The 20131-nt window shown below is 36.2% G+C and overlaps 5 protein-coding genes across 5 annotated transcripts; all 5 read right to left on the bottom strand.

Annotated features, from left to right (window-relative positions):
• Positions 1-141: 141 nt before the first annotated feature.
• LOC149661808 (gamma-aminobutyric acid receptor subunit alpha-2-like) lies at positions 142-1715 on the bottom strand. The gene is made up of 6 exons (XM_089843815.1): positions 1656-1715; positions 1341-1576; positions 1193-1275; positions 940-1089; positions 532-872; positions 142-465 (listed from the first exon to the last, which is right to left on the bottom strand). Exons 1-6 carry the CDS (start codon positions 1713-1715, stop codon positions 142-144), a joined length of 1194 nt encoding a protein of 397 aa, XP_089699941.1.
• Positions 1716-2436: 721 nt separating this feature from the next.
• LOC149661807 (uncharacterized) lies at positions 2437-6637 on the bottom strand. The gene is made up of 13 exons (XM_089843814.1): positions 6541-6637; positions 6413-6480; positions 6115-6353; positions 5965-6047; positions 5763-5891; positions 5376-5704; positions 5079-5323; positions 3858-3952; positions 3727-3794; positions 3426-3664; positions 3301-3362; positions 2746-3239; positions 2437-2688 (listed from the first exon to the last, which is right to left on the bottom strand). Exons 1-13 carry the CDS (start codon positions 6635-6637, stop codon positions 2437-2439), a joined length of 2400 nt encoding a protein of 799 aa, XP_089699940.1.
• Positions 6638-6861: 224 nt separating this feature from the next.
• LOC149661806 (glycine receptor subunit alpha-1-like) lies at positions 6862-9443 on the bottom strand. The gene is made up of 8 exons (XM_089843813.1): positions 9333-9443; positions 8708-8781; positions 8569-8636; positions 8269-8507; positions 8111-8193; positions 7926-8054; positions 7526-7857; positions 6862-7467 (listed from the first exon to the last, which is right to left on the bottom strand). Exons 1-8 carry the CDS (start codon positions 9398-9400, stop codon positions 7171-7173), a joined length of 1290 nt encoding a protein of 429 aa, XP_089699939.1. The 5' UTR covers positions 9401-9443; the 3' UTR covers positions 6862-7170.
• Positions 9444-10366: 923 nt separating this feature from the next.
• Positions 10367-13153, bottom strand: LOC149661805 (glycine receptor subunit alpha-2-like). The gene is made up of 7 exons (XM_089843811.1): positions 13005-13153; positions 12725-12929; positions 12420-12658; positions 12266-12348; positions 12077-12205; positions 11691-12019; positions 10367-11632 (listed from the first exon to the last, which is right to left on the bottom strand). The coding sequence occupies exons 1-7, from the start codon at positions 13151-13153 to the stop codon at positions 11345-11347; spliced, it is 1422 nt and encodes a 473-aa protein (XP_089699937.1). The 3' UTR covers positions 10367-11344.
• Positions 13154-15506: 2353 nt separating this feature from the next.
• On the bottom strand, positions 15507-18053 carry LOC149661804 (gamma-aminobutyric acid receptor subunit beta-like). Its single transcript, XM_089843318.1, has 8 exons — positions 18020-18053; positions 17892-17958; positions 17749-17825; positions 17612-17679; positions 17313-17551; positions 17160-17242; positions 16583-17096; positions 15507-16528 (listed from the first exon to the last, which is right to left on the bottom strand). Exons 2-7 carry the CDS (start codon positions 17954-17956, stop codon positions 16957-16959), a joined length of 672 nt encoding a protein of 223 aa, XP_089699444.1. The 5' UTR covers positions 17957-17958; positions 18020-18053; the 3' UTR covers positions 15507-16528; positions 16583-16956.
• Between the last annotated feature and the right edge of the window lie 2078 nt (positions 18054-20131).

Raw genomic sequence — 20131 nt, 5'->3', positions numbered from 1 at the left:
GTTGGATACAGTAGGGTCTGGCAGAAATTAAACTTATGTCTGACACAGAAAACTGGCACACGTTCAAGCACGCGAGACAAGAGGTTGCGAGTGGAAAGGAGGTTAGGCGAAATCTATTGTTTCACTCTATGGTGGAACAAATCAACGCTGTATAATTTCGCCTATTCTAGATTCGATCAACTTTTTTTCGTTAGTGTAATGCCAAAAGTAAAGAGACGTGAATGCAACCATTAATATTGGAAAAAATATTCGAGAAAATCTATCCAAGATATTATCGCGTTTCTTGCTCTTCGATTTGTCTTTCTTCTCTTTAAGATTTTTAACAAAGTTTCGTGGATCGAAACTGTAGCGTTTATTCATTTGAACTCTTTTCTTTGGGTAGTGAGAAATATTTCCATAACTTATAGCCCACGCGTGACCTTTTACGTTTGAAACGCGGGAAACCTTTTTATCGACATCAACGGTCTGTAAATAAATCCATTACCATATAAATTATAAAAGTAACAATTGATTGGCTTCGCACGCGAATACCTCTAAGTTATAAGCTACGGTTCTAGTCCATGCTTGAGCGCAAGTAAACTCTATCAGGGACAAGAAAACCATGAACATGCAACCGAGTAGCCATATATCCATGGCCGTCATATAATCCAAAGTTGGTAAAGCATTGCGAGCCGAAACGATTTGAGTCGATAAAGTTAATATAGCCGTTACACCCAATGTCACACGGCCTGGCACGGCACTCACATCCAACCAGAATGATACCATCGAAAGACATACAATTAGGGTCGATGGAATGTACACGTTGACTAAGCTGGCCGTTAGGGATCGAACGAATAAGAGATTGGCGCTTAGAATTTCAGCTATTTCGTTCTCTGAAGTACATTATATATTGTTAGAGGACCTTAGGAACTATTTATGTAACGAGATAAGGACACTTACTAGTGTACTCAATCTCTGTCTGCGTTGGGGCCAAGAATACAATCTTGAAATTTAGTGGTTTGATGTTGAAATTAAGACGAATAGGTCTGATATTCAATTCGTCAATTTCAAAACACCAACTTAAACTGACTTCTCCTTTACGAGAGGACACTGCAGGCAAATAGGGATATACTTAATTTTGTTTTGCTTACAAGTTAAACACGACATTCCCCCCCTCAAAGCAGAAATTTAATTTATAACATTGTTATCTTACACATGGTCATCTGCATAGAACAGTTTTGAGTGTCCATTGGAAACAGATGAAAATCCATGCCACAAGCCACAGTCAAACGGTATCTAAAGATGAGTGTCTTTATATAATAACTTATTCAATGACGTTCAACCTTTAAGCTTAAACTTACCTACTAGAGCGATACATAATTCCGAGTGGTAGGGTTAATTTGGTATATACGTTGGGTAGAGTTTCGGAGTAGAGTTTGTCGCTTTTACTGTTCAAAAATATTGTATCAGGTTTCCACATACACTTGAGGATACTGGAAGGAACGATTTTATTCTCCTCCAAATCCTCGTACTCATCCGGTAGCACCATGAAAGGGTCACCCCAAGTTTCAACAAGTTGAATTTGCATACCAAATTCCTTTTATTTTAAAAAGTCAAAAAGGTAATTAGAACAAACGGATTGCTTTATAAATCTGTGACAATTAAAATTATCTCACCATTTTTTCCTCGGAGATATCATAAACAGCGTTAATAGTTAACATCAGAGTTACTTGCATCCCAGCTATTGATAAAGATTGAAGATGATTTTACTGTTCTTATCTATTACCATAGTAATATCGCTACCCAAAATTTATTCATGTACCAAAAATATGGGAAGGCTAAGTTTCAAAACCACTTTTTAATTGTTTTTCTTACAAGGGCACATCACGTTAAGTATACCTCAGGTTAAAGATACACCCGTTATTTTAGGATACATGAATTAACTATTTCCAATACTAGGTAAAGTGAAGTTTTCATCAGTAATGCAAGTTTTTGGTTTAAGTCTGTCCCAGCTAAACACCACCGAAGTATTTTCTTCGCTAAAATAATTAATCAAAACAATTAGTCATTTATCGGAAATACATTTAATTAATACTAACCCGGAAGTAGACGTAACCAAAATTATGAAGAATATACAAGGTGGAAACTTGAGCCGAAAAAATACGTCCGTCATGGTCAAAAGTATTTGCGAGACTGAACTCGCGTTTCTTAGTTTAGTTAATGAGAGACCCTTAATAAGCTTAAAAGGTATTTCACGTTTCATCACAAGAAAGGCTGAGCGTGTGGTTCAAGATTTGGTAATAATTAATGAAGTTATTTCCTTAATTTCTTGCTATATATTGTATTAATCTAATTAAGTTGATATTGATATTATGCATGGAGGGGTGACGTAAAGATGTGTTTAATGAAAAAAAGCGTTTGAATTGGTGACACGTTCGAGTAATTACGGTTTTATGGTTATGGATAGGCCAAGTTGTAGTAATACCACCAGTAAACGATGCCCAAACATAAACCCATAACAGGGAAAAGTACTCTAGAAATTCGATCCAATGTGTTGTCCGCGAGCCTAATTGGCTTTACTCTCTTCCTAACGCGACCGGATGTGGATCGTCTAAGATTTAGAGGCCTTCTTTTTCTAGTCGCGGAATTGACCCAAGCAACGTCTGGAACAGTCGACGCGTCTTCTCTTGGCTTGACGGTATTAGTAGACTTGGAAAAATAAATATGTATTTATTAATTAGAAGAGTCTCGGACATCCATGCATACCTGTAATTTCCTAGCGATTGAGTTCGCTAGTGTAAATTCAATAAGAGACATGAAGACCATGACTAGACAGCCTAACAACCAAACATCCAGGGCGGTCATGTAGTCCAGTACCGGAAGTGAACTACGAGCTTGCACAATTTGGGTTGACAGTGTCAGAATGGCCGTGACACCCAAGGTAACTCTTCCAGGAACGGCGTCAATGTCCAACCAGAAACTGACCATAGACAGACAAACCACGAGCGTCGACGGAATGTAGGTATTAAAAAGACTGGCACTTAGAGAGCGCTCGAATAGATAGTTTGCATGGAGAAATTCCGAAGAATGCCCAACACTTATATATTCGTATGAACTTTTTGTATTGGGAAGCGGTGTTATTGCGTAATTTAATGGAGTCTCATCCATTCCTTGAGATATATTGTATACATCCTCGTACCATTCTAAAGCCACTTCGTCATTAAGAGATTCATCTATTTTTAAAATAACTATACCGTTCGCTATAAAATTATTTAACATAAAAAGTTAGTTATACCTTACATAGAGATATTTGTAGTGAACAATTTTGAGAATCCATAGGATAGTAGTCGAATTTCATGGGGCAAGCCACTACAACTTTATACCTACAGTTAAGAAATTAAATTAAACAAATCAAATCTTAACTTCGTAAAAGTAAAAGGATTCACCTGCTTTTGTGAATAATCCGACCAGATGGAATTCCGAGTTTGTAGAACGAATTTACGGTCGGGTAACGATAAAGCTCTACAGTTTTAGCGTTAGGTAGTATAATGTTCGGTTTCCAAATGCAATCAGCTAATTGTTGAGGTATTGGGTACACCTTCTTAGTTGCTTGGAGCATGCCGGTAATGGGAAGCAAGAAAGGGTCTCTCCAAAAAAGCCACAAATCTATCTGCATTCCAAACTCCTGCGTTTCAAGCTTGCATTTAGTATCCCTTCATTTCTAAAATATTCATCAGCTTAACATACCATTCTTTCTTCGGAGATATCGTATATGGCATTAACCTTTAAACTAACGTTCAATTTAATTGGATCGTCTGTGGTAGAATTAAAACTTAAATGTATTCAGGTACAATCTTTGAATAGGAATCTTTACTTACCGGGCAAAGTAAAATTTAAATTATTAACGCATGTGTCGGGCATTAGTTTTTCCCATTCAAGATTTTTCGCGGAGAGATTAAATGGGTAAAGAGTACTTAAATAATTAGAAATGAGTAAACATCGTGATTAATAAAACTTAAGTATCACCTAATGGTACTCACGGAAAATGCAAGGACAATACGAAGAACAATAATAACCATCGAGACATAACAAAATGAAACATTACAAGAGGTAGACAATAACAAATTTCACATCGGTTATAGCTAAGAAATTTGAAAGTTATATGATAAGATATACGTCAAAACCGTACCTTTTGAAATTTTGTTATTTAAAACGTTTGAATTGGGCGCGATGCAAAACTTCAAGCCCGTTTGCTTAGCATCTAAATTCAGAATCTAATTGTTTACCGAAACGCATGGTAACAAACAGTTATAATGAACCTATTTCTAGAGTATGTGCATTGTTTCAGTCATTTAAGCACAATGGCAGGAAATATCAATTATTCTGATTTTGATATGCTTGAGAAACTTATATGGTTGAGAAAATTTTTATGCTTGAGAAATTTATATAAGTATTCTGAATCACGAAAAAGCTTAAGTATAAAAGCAACCTACTCGGTTCAGCTGGAAATTCTATGATGAACAAAATGCTTCTCATATAATTTACCTTGAAAATCAATTTTTGAACATGTACAGTTCTACTTTTTTGTAGAACTAAAATCACGAAAAAGCTTAATTATCCAAGCAACCTACTCGGTTCAGTTTGAAATTCTATAAGATTTGAAATGCTTCTTATAAAATTTAATGCGAAAATCAATTTTTTAACATGTACAATAACGTTTTTTTAGAACTGTAACCACGCATTGCGCATGTGCTAATGGGAAGGCGCAAGCTAATGTAAATATAATACCGTCAACATCAATTTAAAAGCAACATCATTAGTCAAGAAACATATGATACTCTCCATTAGTATGGGTCTCAAGGACATTTGCTACTAGAAACTCTTCCTTCATAAGAGGGTAATGGAGCTTCTGACACTATACTTGTTCAATAATAATAACAGTGACATTGAAGAATACTTGAATTATTTTCCCCTACGAGGATGTTTTTGGCCCATTATGTGCTTTAACCATTTTTAACTTGTGAAAATCGCATAAAGTGGCATTATTTATAGGTGCAACTGGTTAAATTCCGGAAAAGTGGAGATAGTAACACCAATACACGCTGGTAAATATGACCATGAAAACAGGAAACACCACTCGACTTATTCTGTCCAAATAACTGTCCTTCGAAATGTCAGATTCTTCCAATTTTTTCGAGTTTAGTTTCATAATTTCCGGTTTGTCAAAAAGTTTGACCTTCGACTTGCAACTAGCACACATGTTCGAGGAGGTGACCGTCTCGGCCCATGCCATGGCTATTTCTTTGACGGTTTCACTCGTGGTTGATTTCGGAGAGACGGAGCGCTGAGATTAATAAATTCAGTTAATAGCTAAAGTAGGCGTTTCTAAATCATACCTTGCGTCTGGAAAAAGAGTTTGCCAAGACAAATTCCACAAGGGACAAGAAAACTATGATCAGACACCCAAGAAGCCAAACGTCCATAGCGGTCATGTAATGTAGAACAGGAAGTCCACTTCTGGCTTGCACTATTTGCGTAGACAAGGTTAAAATTGCAGTCACACCCAGGGTGACCCTTCCAGGAACGGCGCCAATGTCCAGCCAGAAGCTGACCATGGACACACAGACGACGAGAAACGATGGGATGTAAGTGTTGAAGAAACTGGCGCTTAGGTTGCGTTCGAATAGAAAATGGGCTTGTAGATATTGCGATATCATAGTGTAACCTTAAAGTTAACGGAATAACTTTTAGTCTTTCAATTTATCTGAGCGTTCAAATTTTACCTTTATATGTTATTTCGGAACTGGTTCTTTTACTTTCTTTTACAAGGTAGTGCAAAGGTGTTGACTTCAATACTGGCTGGTTTGGATCAGCCAGCCACCGCATCATAACGTTGTCTTTCCGTGACCGATCTTAACAAAAACCAACCATTCAAGACAAAATTATTAAATGATACGGTGATCTTAAGTTTTTAATATACTTTACATAATCCAATCTCGAGATGGCAGTCTTGAATGTCCATTGGATAGTACTCGAAATGCATCGAACAAGACGCGGTAACTTTGTATCTGTATTCAATTGTGAAATAAGTATAACTTTAGAAAATAATTTCTTAAATTGGCATTCGAGACGAACCTGCTTCTCCTGGTAAAAAGACCTTTGGGGAGAACTAATTTGTAAGACAAATTCGGAGTCGTATCGATGTAGAGAGTGGTTTCCTTAGCATTGTTAAACACAGTGTCCGGTTTCCAAATACAATCGATGACGGGTTTGGGAATATTTGGAGCAGACTGATCAACATCGCTATCAAAGCTGGACGTTTCTAAAGAAGGGTCGTTCCAGACCTCTATAAGTTCAATTTGCATTCCAAACTCCTGCAAAAAATGCGTAGTATTTTAAAAGCTTCTAAATTGTAATAAAACCGATAATTTACCATTTTTTCCTCTGAGATATCGTATATGGCATTCACCCACAGGCTAACGTTAAGCTCAATTGGCTTTTCTAAATGAAAAAATTTAAATATTTAGCATACACGCTTAAAATAGTTCCTATGAGTTTTACCAGGAAAGGTGTAGTTTAAGTCGTCGACGCAGAGTTTGGGCAAGTACTTGGTCCAATCAACGTTCCCTGACACAGGGCTTAAAAAAGTAACCGCCATAAAAAGAAGAAAAAATAGTTTATTATAATAAACAACTCTATTTTTGATTTAAATTACCTGTTAAGAGTCCATATTATGAGTAATAATATCAATGAAGGGTTACCACTGGAAATCGAAAATTTTACCCGAATCACGGGAAGCGCGAAAAGATGAAACGGATTCATTTTGAAAATATTATAGCTAGCTTTATTTCTGACTTGACCAAAATGTACATATCTTTGTGGCCGAGAGTTTGCTAGCAGTTAATAAACAACTCAAAATCAATTTTTGCGCTTGTACAGGTACAATATAGTGTAAACGTTTCACGCGGTAAAAATTAATCTGAGAAACACGCAATACATATATATATTTTTAGTGTGCTACGGTGCTAAGGTTACTTTTCAGGGAACGAAGTTTGTATCGAGCCAACAAGAGACCATGGACTGACTGTCCACTAAGGAAGAATCTTCTATGACGAATATAGATTAATGTTAAATTTATTATATCGGATATTTCTGTAATTGGTGTTTTTCTCTTTTTCTTTCAATCCATCATTAATCATTGTTTCTACCGTAATAATAAATCCAATACAACGAGCTAAAAAATAGGGTCATCATTGGAAAAATTATCCTAGACACTCTGTCGAATATATTATCGGAATTAGCTATACAGAAATTTGAAACAATCTTTTTCAACTTTTTGTTTCCTTTTGAAACTGATACAACTCGCGAAGAAAGCCTCTCTAAAGTCTTTCTCTTGCCAGATTTATTCGATGGGTCTGGTAGCTTCTCGCCATCAGTCCAAGCAGCAGTCGTTTCTTCTATCGGTTTATCAGCGATTACCTTTGACCTCTGGAATATAGTTAAATAAAATCTTACAAGAAGTTTTGAAATTACTTAAGATTATTACTTTCAGTTTCCTAGAGTAAGAATGAGCGAAGGTAAATTCAATAAGGGACAAAAAGACAACCAAAAGACATCCCAGCAACCAAACATCCATCGCTGTCATATAATCCAAAACCGGAAGGCTACTACGAGCTTGTACTATTTGCGTGGACAATGTTAGAATAGCCGTGACACCCAAAGTAACTCGTCCAGGAACTGCGTCAACGTCTAACCAGAAACTGACCATGGACAAACAGACCACCAGGAAAGATGGGATGTAAGTGTTGAAGAGACTGGCGCTTATGGAACGTTCAAACAAGAAATTTGCGTGCAAGGTTTCGGATATCGATGTCACCCCTTAGAGAATGAAATAAATTGTAACCTTCTTATATTAAATACATATATATTAAATACACGAAAATTACTTGAGGATTTTGTCTGCGACTTGGTTTTAGGCAACGAGGTAATGGCGAAGTTCAGAGGGGTTCTATCAGTTATCGAGCTAGAAAATTCTTGCGACCATTGCATGTTAACGTCACTTTTTCTACTGTAATCTGTATACGAGAGAATTTAGAAATTAAATTTTACAGACGTATATTCGAGTACATACCTGTTGTAATGTCTAAAGAACATTTTTGAGAGTCCATTGGGTAATAACCGAACTTCATGGGACACGAAGCGGTAACTTTAAACCTGCAGAAGTTTTAAAAATGTTATTAAGAGAATAGAAATGTCCACGGAACTCTAGTGTCCATGTAATACTTTTACCTGCTTCTTCTAACAATCTTATTTCCAGGTTGAACTAACTTGTAATAGATGTTAGGCGCGTAATCGTGGTAAATAATTATTGTCTTAACATTTTTGAAAACAGTATCTGGCTTCCATATGCAATCGGTAATTTGTTTCGGGACGAGTTTACTAACAATACGCTCTCCATCTTTAAATTCCGGGAAAACTATGAATGGATCTTTCCAAATTTCCAGCAAATGAAATTGCATTCCAAACTCCTAATTAAAGCAGTTAAATTTAAGCAAACTTAATTCAGTTTATAATCTATAAAATTCTAACCATTTTTTCCTCCGAAATGTCATAAATGGCCACAACTCTTACACTTACGTTGACCTCTATGGGGTAATCTTAAATTTCACGGAATTAAAGTTTATAATCACGAACGATACAAGTTATATCTATTGACACGTATCCAAACCTGGCAAGCTGAAGTTCAAATGGTTCACGCAAGTTTGGGGCATTAATTTATCCCATGGAACTTTGTGTGATAATCTGCAAAGAAAAGGCATATTACGGCGGTATGCTATCGATTGGGCGTGTTATCAAAACAGCATTGTCCAAAACGGCATTTTCATAAACGCGTTTGCCATTATAGCCATTTCTCGTTTTAGCGCATTTTGATTACAGCGTTTATATCTTGAGCGTACGAAAGTACGCCTTTTCCAAAATATTGTTGTTTATCTTCAATTAACTTCCCAAAATAATATGCCTTTTCCAAAAAATTATATTTTATATTTACTTCCGATATAACATTACTCCTTTTTGCATAATATTGTTCTTTGTCCTATATACTTAATAAAATAGATATTTCCCTCCCTATCAATCACAGTTTGGGCGGAAACAGCAAGCGCTTTTTTGGGAAATAGCGCTGTATTGAGAAACGCGGAAACAGCAATTGCGGTTTTGCTTGTACGCGGTTTTGCAAACCGCTGTTTTAGGAACCGCTTTATTCCAAAACGCTCTTTTGAAAACCGCTCAACTACCCGTGAACCTATTACGGCCACGTAACATAATCCAAAATTTTAAGTATAAGCAAAACTTACGTGGTCTGAATAATGGCGCTGAAAATTAAAAAGTACTTGGAAAAACTGATTTTACCGAGAAAAAGCATGGCTACATTCTTTAAACACGTATCACAAAGTGGCTAAGTCAATACCGTGTGAATGGGTTACTAAAAAGCTCTGAATCAAAACACAACCATCAGTCAAAACACGTTCGTGAAGCGATACGATTACGGTAAATGGTCTTTAAAAGCCTTTCCTTCCAATTAATCGATTTTAGCTGTTATTTTCTTCGCGACTGTTATTGTTTCGAAAGATTTTTCTATTATTCGGAAACATTTTCTTTACCAGTGTGGCGTACATTCACGCAAAGATCAAAAGAATATGCCTAAAATATTCTGGAGCCTACTTCTGTTAGTAAACCTGGGAAGACACAATCGATACATTTTTCAATTTTACCCACGTATCATGACACGCGTAATAATTTATTTAAAACGAGCAATGTAAAGAAGCACCCTATTAATAATAGAAAACATTCCCATTTCATGTACCATAAAAACAATATCTTAGAACGTTAACGTGAGGAGTTGTTTACAATAAATAAGCTATTGTACTAGGCGTATAGAGTGGCATTATTTATAGACGCAGAAGTTCAAAAATTGTACAAGTAGAAAAATATAGTAGCATCAACACACGAACCTTTATATTCGGACACTAACGATTTCTAAAATCAATTATTTTAGTTAAGTGTACAAAGTCGTTTAAAATTAAATGAAGACACCGAGTTGCATTTCCTACTATTTTCTAAGCGACTGTTATTGTTTCTCCAGATCTTTTCTATTATTTGGAACCGTTTTCTTTACCATTCACGTAAAAATATTGCAGTTAAATCAGTAAAAGAGTACGTCTAAAATAATCTAGAACCGACTTGTGTAAGTAAACCTTAGAAGTATCAGTCGATACATTTTTCAATTTCAGGTATCACGACATATATTAATTACACATAATCATTTATTCAAAACGAGCAAAGTAAAGAAACCTACTTATTATTATTACGAAAAACCATTCCCATTTCGTGAACCGTTAAAACAATATCTTAGATCTCTAATGTTTACGTGGAACTTGTTTACAATCATTTAATGAACTAGCGTTATAGTAAATATTGGGGAAGCAAATATTGAATATTGAACGCGTGGTATTATATTCTTAAATAAACTTCGAAGGAAGCTAATAAGTATATTGCGCAAAGCAAATATAGAAATGCTATTATCTATAAAATATTAACGTGAAAGATACATTTAATAAAACAGCTATTTACTATATCGGAATACATAAAGCAACTAGGAATCATTGTGCCTCAATATATCCCATGCTAATTTCTATGCGGGCTATGACTAAGGGCTAATTCATTGGTTGGTAATGATACGTTGACAAATGGCTAAACAATTATTCCTATTTGCTACATGCATTCATGGTTATATAACTGCGTCTACTTGAACTCTTTCCTTCCCTACATGGACTTATTTAAAAATTCATGAACGTAATAGGCTCATTAAATGCTTCATAAATTTATAATTTATGAAAATCCAATCCTTCAGGGCCGTAGATTAAGGATATGCGTGTTTTAATAACTTCGTTATGACACTATTGAATAACGCCCAACAGAGTTGCATTATTTATAGATGCAACAGTTTAAATATTATATAAGTAGAAATATATAGTAGCACCAATATTCTTTATATACTGAAATTAACGATTTACCAGATCAATAATTTTAGTTAAGTGTATAAGGTAATTTAAATTCAAATGAATAAATCTCTCACTACATTAAGAGATATACCAGTACAGAAGGATCAAAAACTATTCCTCTTCTTCTATAACCCCCGAATATTGCGTTAAGGTTGAAAGGGGTAGAGTTGTGCTATTTTCATACTTGAGCTTATTAAACATATATATCTCGTAGGCAAACATGCACAGGTTTCATTAAAAATTTGTATCCGTATATAATAGGCAATACTAGTACACTATTATGATAAAGCAAAAACTGTCAACGGTTAATGTTGATTAACAGAGCCATGGTAATAATAGCACCAATACACGCTGCTATATATGATCATGAAAACAGGAAACATAACCCGACTTAGTCTGTCCAAATAATTGTCCTTTGAACTGTCAGATTGTTCCAATTTTTTCGAGTTTAGTTTCTTAATATCCGGTCTCTCAAAGGGTTTGACCATCGACTTGCAACTAGCACACATGGTCGAGGAGGCGAGAGTCTCGGCCCATGCCATGGCCATTTCTTTTACGGTTTCACTCGTATTTGGTTTCGGAGAGACAGATCTCTACGATTCGTACATTCAGTTGACAGCTGCAGCTTAAACACGCATTCCTAAATCTTACCTTGCGTCTAGAAAAAGAGTTGGCCAAGACAAATTCCACAAGGGATAAGAAAACCATCATCAGACACCCAAGAAGCCAAACGTCCATCGCCGTCATATAATGTAGAACAGGAAGTCCGCTTCTGGCTTGCACTATTTGCGTAGACAAGGTTAGAATTGCCGTCACACCCAGGGTGACTCTTCCAGGAACGGCGTCAATGTCCAGCCAGAAACTGACCATGGACACACAGACGACAAGAAATGACGGGATGTAAGTGTTGAAGAGACTGGCGCTTAGGTTGCGTTCGAATAAAAAATGCGCTTGCAGGTATTGCGAAATTGTAGTGTAACCTCAAGTATACACAAGAATTTTGAGTTGTTCATTTTAATTATCCGTCCAAATTTTACCTTTATAAGAGATTTCTGAACTGGTTCTATGGCTTTCCTTTACAAGGTAATGCAAGGGTTTCGACTTCAGTACTGGTCGGTTCTGTTCTTTAAACCATCGCATCATAACGTTGCCTTTTCGTGACTTATCTTTAAATATATAACAAATTCAGTAAAGACTAATCATCTTAGGTTTCGAATTAAATTTACATAGCGTAATCTCGAGAAAACAACTTTGAACGTCCATTGGATAATACTCGAAATTCATCGAACAAGATGCAGTAACTTTGTATCTGTATTGAATTGCGAAATAAGTTAACCTTCTAGAAAATATTTGGTTAAAATGGTAGTTTTCGAGACGAACCTGCTTCTCCTTAAAAATATTCCTCTGGGAAGGCTTAATTTGTAGACCATGTTCGGGATCGTGTCGATGTAGAGGGTGGTTTCCTTAGCATTGCTAAACACAGTGTCCGGTTTCCAAATACAATCGATGACGGGTTTGGGAATATCTGGAGCAGATTGGTCAACGTGCCTATCAAAGTTGGACGTTTCTAAAGAAGGATCGTTCCAAAACTCAAAAAGTTCAATTTGCATTCCAAATTCCTGCAAAATATACGTAAGATTTTAAATGCTTTTGAGTTATAGAATAATTATTAACCATTAATTTACCAATTTTTCCTCTGAAATATCGTATATGGCATGCACCCATAGGCTAACATTCAGTTCAATTGGCTTTTCTAAATAGAAAATTTCAATATCAAGCGTACACAATTTAAAACATCTCTTATGGGCACTACCAGGAAAAGTGTAGTTTAAGTCGTCGACGCATGTTTTGGGCAAGTATTTGGTCCAATCAACTTTCCCTGTAACTGGGCTTAAAATGTGTAACCGTCATAAAAACATATAGTAATTGTAATTAACACTCTTGCCTATTTAACTTTTCACTTACCCATTAAGAGACGATACTACGAAGAATATTATCAGTAACGTTTTACCATTGTTAAATGAATGTTTTACCCAAGTAACTGGCACTACAAAAAAGAGCGAGGCATTCATTTTGAAGACTTTGGCAGCTTTAATTTCAACTTGAAGAAACATTTCATTTCTTTGCAGTCGAAAGGCTTTATATTATATATCGTCAGTATATGTGCCACTATATATATAGTGGCACTAAAGATTTTCAGGATCAATTGTTTCAGTTAAGTGCACAGAATCATATAAACGAGGGGCCGGTCACTTAGTGTAATCGGTGTACACGGATGTACCTTTGACTGTAAAATACTTATTAAGCGTAATCTTTAAAGGCCCTGCCCTGCCATTAACAGCGCTGAAATTATTACGAGTAATCCGTAATCAGGGATTTTGACACTGAGCAGCCCCTCGCATTACAGTGGAAGTGAATAAATCTAACTGATTTAAAAGCCTTAACGTCTACAATACGATCAATATACATTGTTGTTGTTAACAATCCCGAATGTTAAGTGAAGTCTGTAATGGAGTGAAAAAAGCTCTGGTCGATTTATTTTGATATCAGAATTATTTAAAAGTATACAAATACAACGTGTACAATCTCGTGTTGGTCTGGCAAAGACAAGGTCTTGCCTATGTTTCCTTAAAAATTACTATTTCCATATCAGAAAATATTATTATGATAATGCTAGGTTTTTTACTGTTAAAGCTGATAAAGAGAGTAGTGGTAATAGTAGGACCAATACACGCTGCTAAATATGACCATGAAAACAGGAAACATAACCCGACTAATTCTGTCCAAATAACTATCCTTAGGTTCTTCAACTTTTGTCGAGTTTCGTTTCATAATTTCCGGTTTGTCAAAGAGTTTGACCTTCGACTTGCAACTAGCACACATGGTCGAGGAGGCGACAGTCTCGGCCCATGCCATGGCTATTTCTTTAACGGCTTCACTCGTGGTTGATTTCGGAGAGACGGAGCTCTGAGATTGGTAAATTCAGTTGATAGCTGAAGTACGCATTCTTAAATCATAGGCCTACCTTGCGTCTGGAAAAAGAGTTGGCCAAGACAAATTCCACAAGGGAAAAGAAAACCATCATCAGACACCCAAGCAGCCAAACGTCCATCGCCGTCATATAATGTAGAACAGGAAGTCCACTTCTGGCTTGCACTATTTGCGTAGACAAGGTTAGAATTGCCGTCACACCCAGGGTGACTCTTCCAGGAACGGCGTCAATGTCCAGCCAGAAACTGACCATGGACACACAGACGACGAGAAACGACGGGATGTAAGTGTTGAAGAGGCTAGCGCTTAGGTTGCGTTCGAATAGAAAATGGGCTTGTAGACATTGCGTTATTGTAGTGAAACCTCAAGAAGACACAAGATTTTAAGCACTATATCTTTAAATTTTTCCTGATAGTGCAAAATTTACCTTTATACTTTAATTCAGAACTGGTTCTTTTGCCTTCTTTAACTATATACTGCAAAGGTGTCGACTTCAGTACTGGTCTATTACGGTCATTCAACCATCGCATGAAAACGTTGGCTTTTCGTGATTGATCTATATATGTATATAACCAAAAATAAAATTTTCAAATGAAGGATCTTACGTTCCCAATTTATTTTTACATAATGTAATCTCGAGATAGCAATCTTGAACGTCCATTGGATAATACTCGAAATTCATCGAACAAGACGCGGTAATTTTGTATCTGTATTGAAGTGTGAAAACCTTAATTACCTTTAGAGAAACTCTTGTTGATATTGGCTTTCGTGACAAACCTGCTTTTCCTTATAAAGAATTCTTTAGGGATACTTAATTTATAGAGTATGTTCGGAGTCGTGTCGATGTAGAGAGCGGTTTCCTTAGCATTTCTGAACACAATGTCCGGTTTCCAAATACAATCGATGACGGGTTTGGGGATATTTGGAACAGATTGGTCAATATCGCGATCAGAGCCAGACGTTCCAAAGGAAGGGTCTTTCCAGTATTCAACAAGTTCAATTTGCATTCCAAATTCCTTTAAAAAACAACAAAAACATTGGATTCGAAATATTTGGAGTAAAAATCAAAGTATTATTTTTACCATTTTTTCTTCTGAAATATCGTAAATGGCATGCACCCTTAGACTGACGTTAAGTTCGATTGGCTTTTCTAAATAGTTATTAACCTTCAATATTTAGAAACATTAATTATCCTGAAACCGTTGTTGTAGAATTACCAGGAAAACTGTAGTTCAAGTCGTTGACGCAGGTTTTGGGCAAGTACTTGGTCCAATCAACTTTAAGAGACTCTAGCCTTAAAAATGTAACCGTCATACAAAAAATAATAGCAAAGATTGTTAAGTATAAATTAAAAGCTCGATTTATTTTTTAACTTACCTGTAAAGTGTTGATACTATAAGTAATATTATCAGTAACGGGGATACCATTGTAAAAGTTTAATCCGAATCCCAGGAAACTCAAAACAGAGCGTGGAACTCATTAATATAACATTGCCCGGTTTATTTCAGACGTGACCAACATTTACATTACTTTGACAGACTTTATATTTTAATTTCCGTGAGTAAATATGATTAAATTTTGATTTTCTCTCGCGCTAACGATCGCAAACGTCAATAGCAATTTAAGAGGAATGGCAAGTGAGAGAGAATTTTGAGAGCTGGAAAAACTTCAATATTTTTGTCGAGAGTGTAAGTGGATTGGCAAAGAAGGGACATTAAAAGAGTGGTCCTTCGTTGCTAACTCAATTTCCTAGCTAAGGTCTATCTCCCACTTGCCAGCCCTTTTAATTAAAAGAGTAAATTAGAAACACGCACTGTATACCTGAACACATTATACTTCTGCAGAAAGATCAATACCACAGTTTGGTGCTGATTATAATTCAACGTTGTGTTATTTTTCATAGGGTAAACCTATATGTTTAATCTAACCTATTTAATTATTTATCTTAGAAACACGTAAGAAAATTGCCAAATGCTTTCTCAAGAATTAAAAGTAATAAAAATAGTACCGTAGTAGTAAAAATAATAAACGCAACTGAATATTATAATTATAAATGGAATTTTTTTAAAACTTAATCTTATCCATATAATTATCAATCTTCGATTTAATCGAAGTTGTCAAAAATTAGACTTGGACTTTCTTAGGTTTTCTTAAACATTTGTATTACCAAATTAGATATTATTATCATATGATTATGATGCTGAAAAGGTTTTCCACTGTTAAAGCTGATAAAGAGAGTAATGGTAATAATAGCACCAATACACGCTGCTAAATATGACCATGAAAACAGGAAACATAACCCGACATATTCTGTCCAAATAACTGTCCTTAGGTTCTTCAACTTTGGTCGAGTTTAGTTTCATAATTTCCGGTTTCTCGAAGAGTTTGACCTTCGACTTGCAACTAGCACACATCGTTGAGGAGGCGACAGTCTCCGCCCATGCCATGGCTATTTCTTTGACGGTTTCACTCGTCTTTGGTTTCGGAGAGACAGAACTCTGCAATTGACAGATTCAGTTGATAGCTAAAGTACGTAAATCCTTAAATCATACCTTGCGTCTGGAAAAAGAGTTGGCTAAGACAAATTCCACAAGGGACAAGAAAACCATCATCAGACAACCAAGTAGCCAAACGTCCATCGCGGTCATATAATGTAGAACAGGAAGTCCACTTCTGGCTTGCACTATTTGCGTAGACAAGGTTAGAATGGCCGTCACACCCAGGGTGACTCTTCCAGGAACGGCGTTAATGTCCAGCCAGAAACTAACCATGGACACACAGACGACGAGAAACGATGGAATGTAAGTGTTGAAGAGACTGGCGCTTAGGTTACGTTCGAATAGGAAATGGGCTTGTAGACATTGCGTTATTGAAGTAAAACCTCAAGCAGACACAAATTTGTCAGTACTTAAATTTGCCTGAAAGTTTAAAATTTACCTTTATACGTTATTTCAGAACTGGTTCTTCGACTCTCTTTCACTAGGTAATGCAAGGGTGTTGACTTCAGTACTGGCCTATTACGGTCATCCAGCCATCGCATGAAAACATTGGCTTTTCGTGACCGATCTAGAAAAGAACCAACCATTCAAGACAAAATTATTAAATGACAGATCTTACTTCAAATTTTACACAGTGTAATCTCGAGATAACAATCTTGAACGTCCATGGGATAATACTCGAAATTCATAGCACAAGATGCAATTACTTTGTATCTGTAATAAATTTTTAATTAGGAACATTTTTAGAAAATCCTTAGCTAATATTTTTCTTTTTTAGATGAACCTGCTTCTCCTTAAAAAAATTCCTTTGGGAAGGCTTATTTTGTACAACAAATTCGGAATCGTGTCGATGTAGAGGGTGGTTTCCTTAGCATTTCTGAACACAGTGTCTGGTTTCCAAATACAATCGACGAAGGGTTTGGGAATGTTTGGAGCGGATTTGTCGATGAGGTTATCGAAGTTAGAGGTTTCGAAGGAAGGGTCTTTCCAGTGTTCGACAAGTTCAATTTGCATTCCAAACTCCTGCAAGATATACTTAATATTTTAAAAACTTCTAAGTTAAGAATGAAATCAATAATTTACCATCTTTTCCTCTGAAATATCGTATATGGCATGCACCCATAGGCTAACGTTAAGTTCAATTGGTTTTTCTAAATAGTATCTTTCAATATTTAGAAACGCTAGTTATTTTTAAATAGTTCTTACGGGAATTAGCCTACCAGGAAAAGTATAGTTTAAGTCGTCAACGCATGTTTTGGGCAAGTATTTGTTCCAGTCGAGCTTCCCTGATACTGGTCTTAAAAAAATAACTACCACATTCAAGATAATTTATTACAATATCTCAGTTTAACATTTAACTTACCTGTTAAGAGTAAAAACTATGAGTAATATTATCAGTGACGGGGTACCATTCCGATTCAATGGCATTGCTAAAAAGAGCGAATGGTTCATTTTGAATACGCTGCCAGCTTTATTTTATGCGTGACCTACATTTTCATTTCTTTACAGCCGAGTTATTTTGAATTAACGACTTCGTGTGTATGTGCACATAACTTCAGATTGGCCACGATACGTTCATGTAGAGGGCTAACGATTTTACTCAACAGAAGTCATTGGAAGGGATTATCAAGTGGGGGAAAAATACAATTCTAATTTGTTGAAAGCTTAAAGGGCGCCACCAGAGGCTTGCAACACGGACAAATGGTAGACTTGACTCTACTTCTTGAAAAGCTACCGCACCCTCACCACTCTGGTTGGGCCCTTTAAGGGGATGGAAATATAATCTAAATGAGAGAGTAAAAGAAAGAACATTCGTTGCCAATCCATTTTCAGTGCATAGGTTTCTATTCCACTTGCCAGCCCTAATGATGTACAAAATAAATTAAACACCTGGTCTATATACTTGAAAGCCTTTGCATGTGCAGCACGAAGTTTATTATTGGTAACTTTCCGTTCCTTTTCTAAACCAATTTCATTTTTACCTTGAATAAAGTTTCTCTCACGACTAAAAGTAAAATACATACTGCCGGTAATATTAAAATCAATACACGCAACTGTACATCATCATTAAAAACGGAAACACTACACGACTTAATCTATCCAAATAATTATCTTTCATCGATTTATGTGGAGTTGTCTGTTGGACGTATCCAAGTTTCCTTACAATTTGTATTTCCAGATTACATTTTATATTTATGATAATGCGAAGGTTTCTACTGTTAAAGCTGATAAAGAGAGTAGTGGTAATAATAGGACCAATACACGCTGCTAAACATGACCATGAAAACCGGAAACATAACCCGACTTATTCTGTCCAAATAACTGTCCTTGCGTTCTTCAACTTTGGTCGAGTTTAATTTCGGACTTTCCGGTCTCTCACAGTCACAGGGTTTGACCTTCGACTTGCAACTAGAGCACATGGTCGAGGAGGCGACAGTCTCGGTCCATGCCATAAGAATTTCTTTGACGGTTTCACTCGAGTTTGGTTTTGGAGAGACAGAGCTCTGCGGTCGATATATATTCAGTTTATAGCTAAAGTACTTATTCTCAAATCATACCTTGCGTCTGGCGAAAGAGTTGGCTAAGACAAATTCCACAAGGGACAAGAAAACCATCATCAGACACCCAAGAAGCCAAACGTCCATCGCGGTCATATAATGTAGAACAGGAAGTCCACTTCTGGCTTGCACTATTTGCGTAGACAAGGTTAAAATGGCCGTCACACCCAGGGTGACTCTTCCGGGAACGGCGTCAATGTCCAGCCAGAAGCTGACCATGGACACACAGACGACGAGAAATGACGGGATGTAAGTGTTGAAGATACTAGCGCTTAGGTTGCGTTCGAATAGAAAATGGGCTTGTAGATATTGCGATATCATAGTGAAACCTTTAACAAACAGAACAATTTTGAGTCTTTCAACTTATTCGAGTGTTAAAATTTTACCTTTAGATATTACTTCGGAACTGGTTCTTTTACTTTCTTTTACAAGGTAGTGCAAGGGTGTTGACTTCAGAACTGGTCTATTACGGTCATCCAGCCACCGCATCATAACGTTGTCTTTCCGTGACCGATCTTGAAAAGTACCAACCATTAAGACTAAACTGTTCAATGATAGGGTATCCTAAATTTCAAATATATTTTTACATAATGTAATCTCGAGATAGCAATCTTGAATGTCCATTGGATAGTACTCGAAATTCATCGAACAAGACGCGGTAACTTTGTATCTGTATTGAATGGTGAAATAAGTATATCTTTAGAAAATATTTAGTTATATTGGTATTTGAGACGAACCTGCTTCTCCTGCCAAAAATTCCTTTGGGGAATACTAATTTGTAGATCATGTTAGGAATTGTGTCGGTGTAGAGAGTGGTTTCCTTAGTATTGCTAAACACAGTGTCCGGTTTCCAAATACAATCAACGACGGGTTTTGGTATGATCTTAAGAAATTGGTTGGCATTGCTATCAAAATTAGATTTTGGTAGTGAAGGGTCGTTCCAGAATTCAATAAGTTCAATTTGCATTCCAAACTCCTTCAAAACGAAAGTCAGATTTTAAAGATTTTGCGTTAGAATTAAACTACTAATTTACCATTTTTTCCT

This window comes from Phalangium opilio, unplaced genomic scaffold, assembly GCF_054372755.1.
Source record: "Phalangium opilio isolate 3A_F unplaced genomic scaffold, DU_Popi_V2 ptg000070l_1, whole genome shotgun sequence".
Classification (NCBI taxonomy): domain Eukaryota; kingdom Metazoa; phylum Arthropoda; class Arachnida; order Opiliones; family Phalangiidae; genus Phalangium; species Phalangium opilio.
The sequence above is the reverse complement of the archived record's forward strand: the minus strand, read 5'-3'. Positions and strand labels throughout refer to the sequence as shown.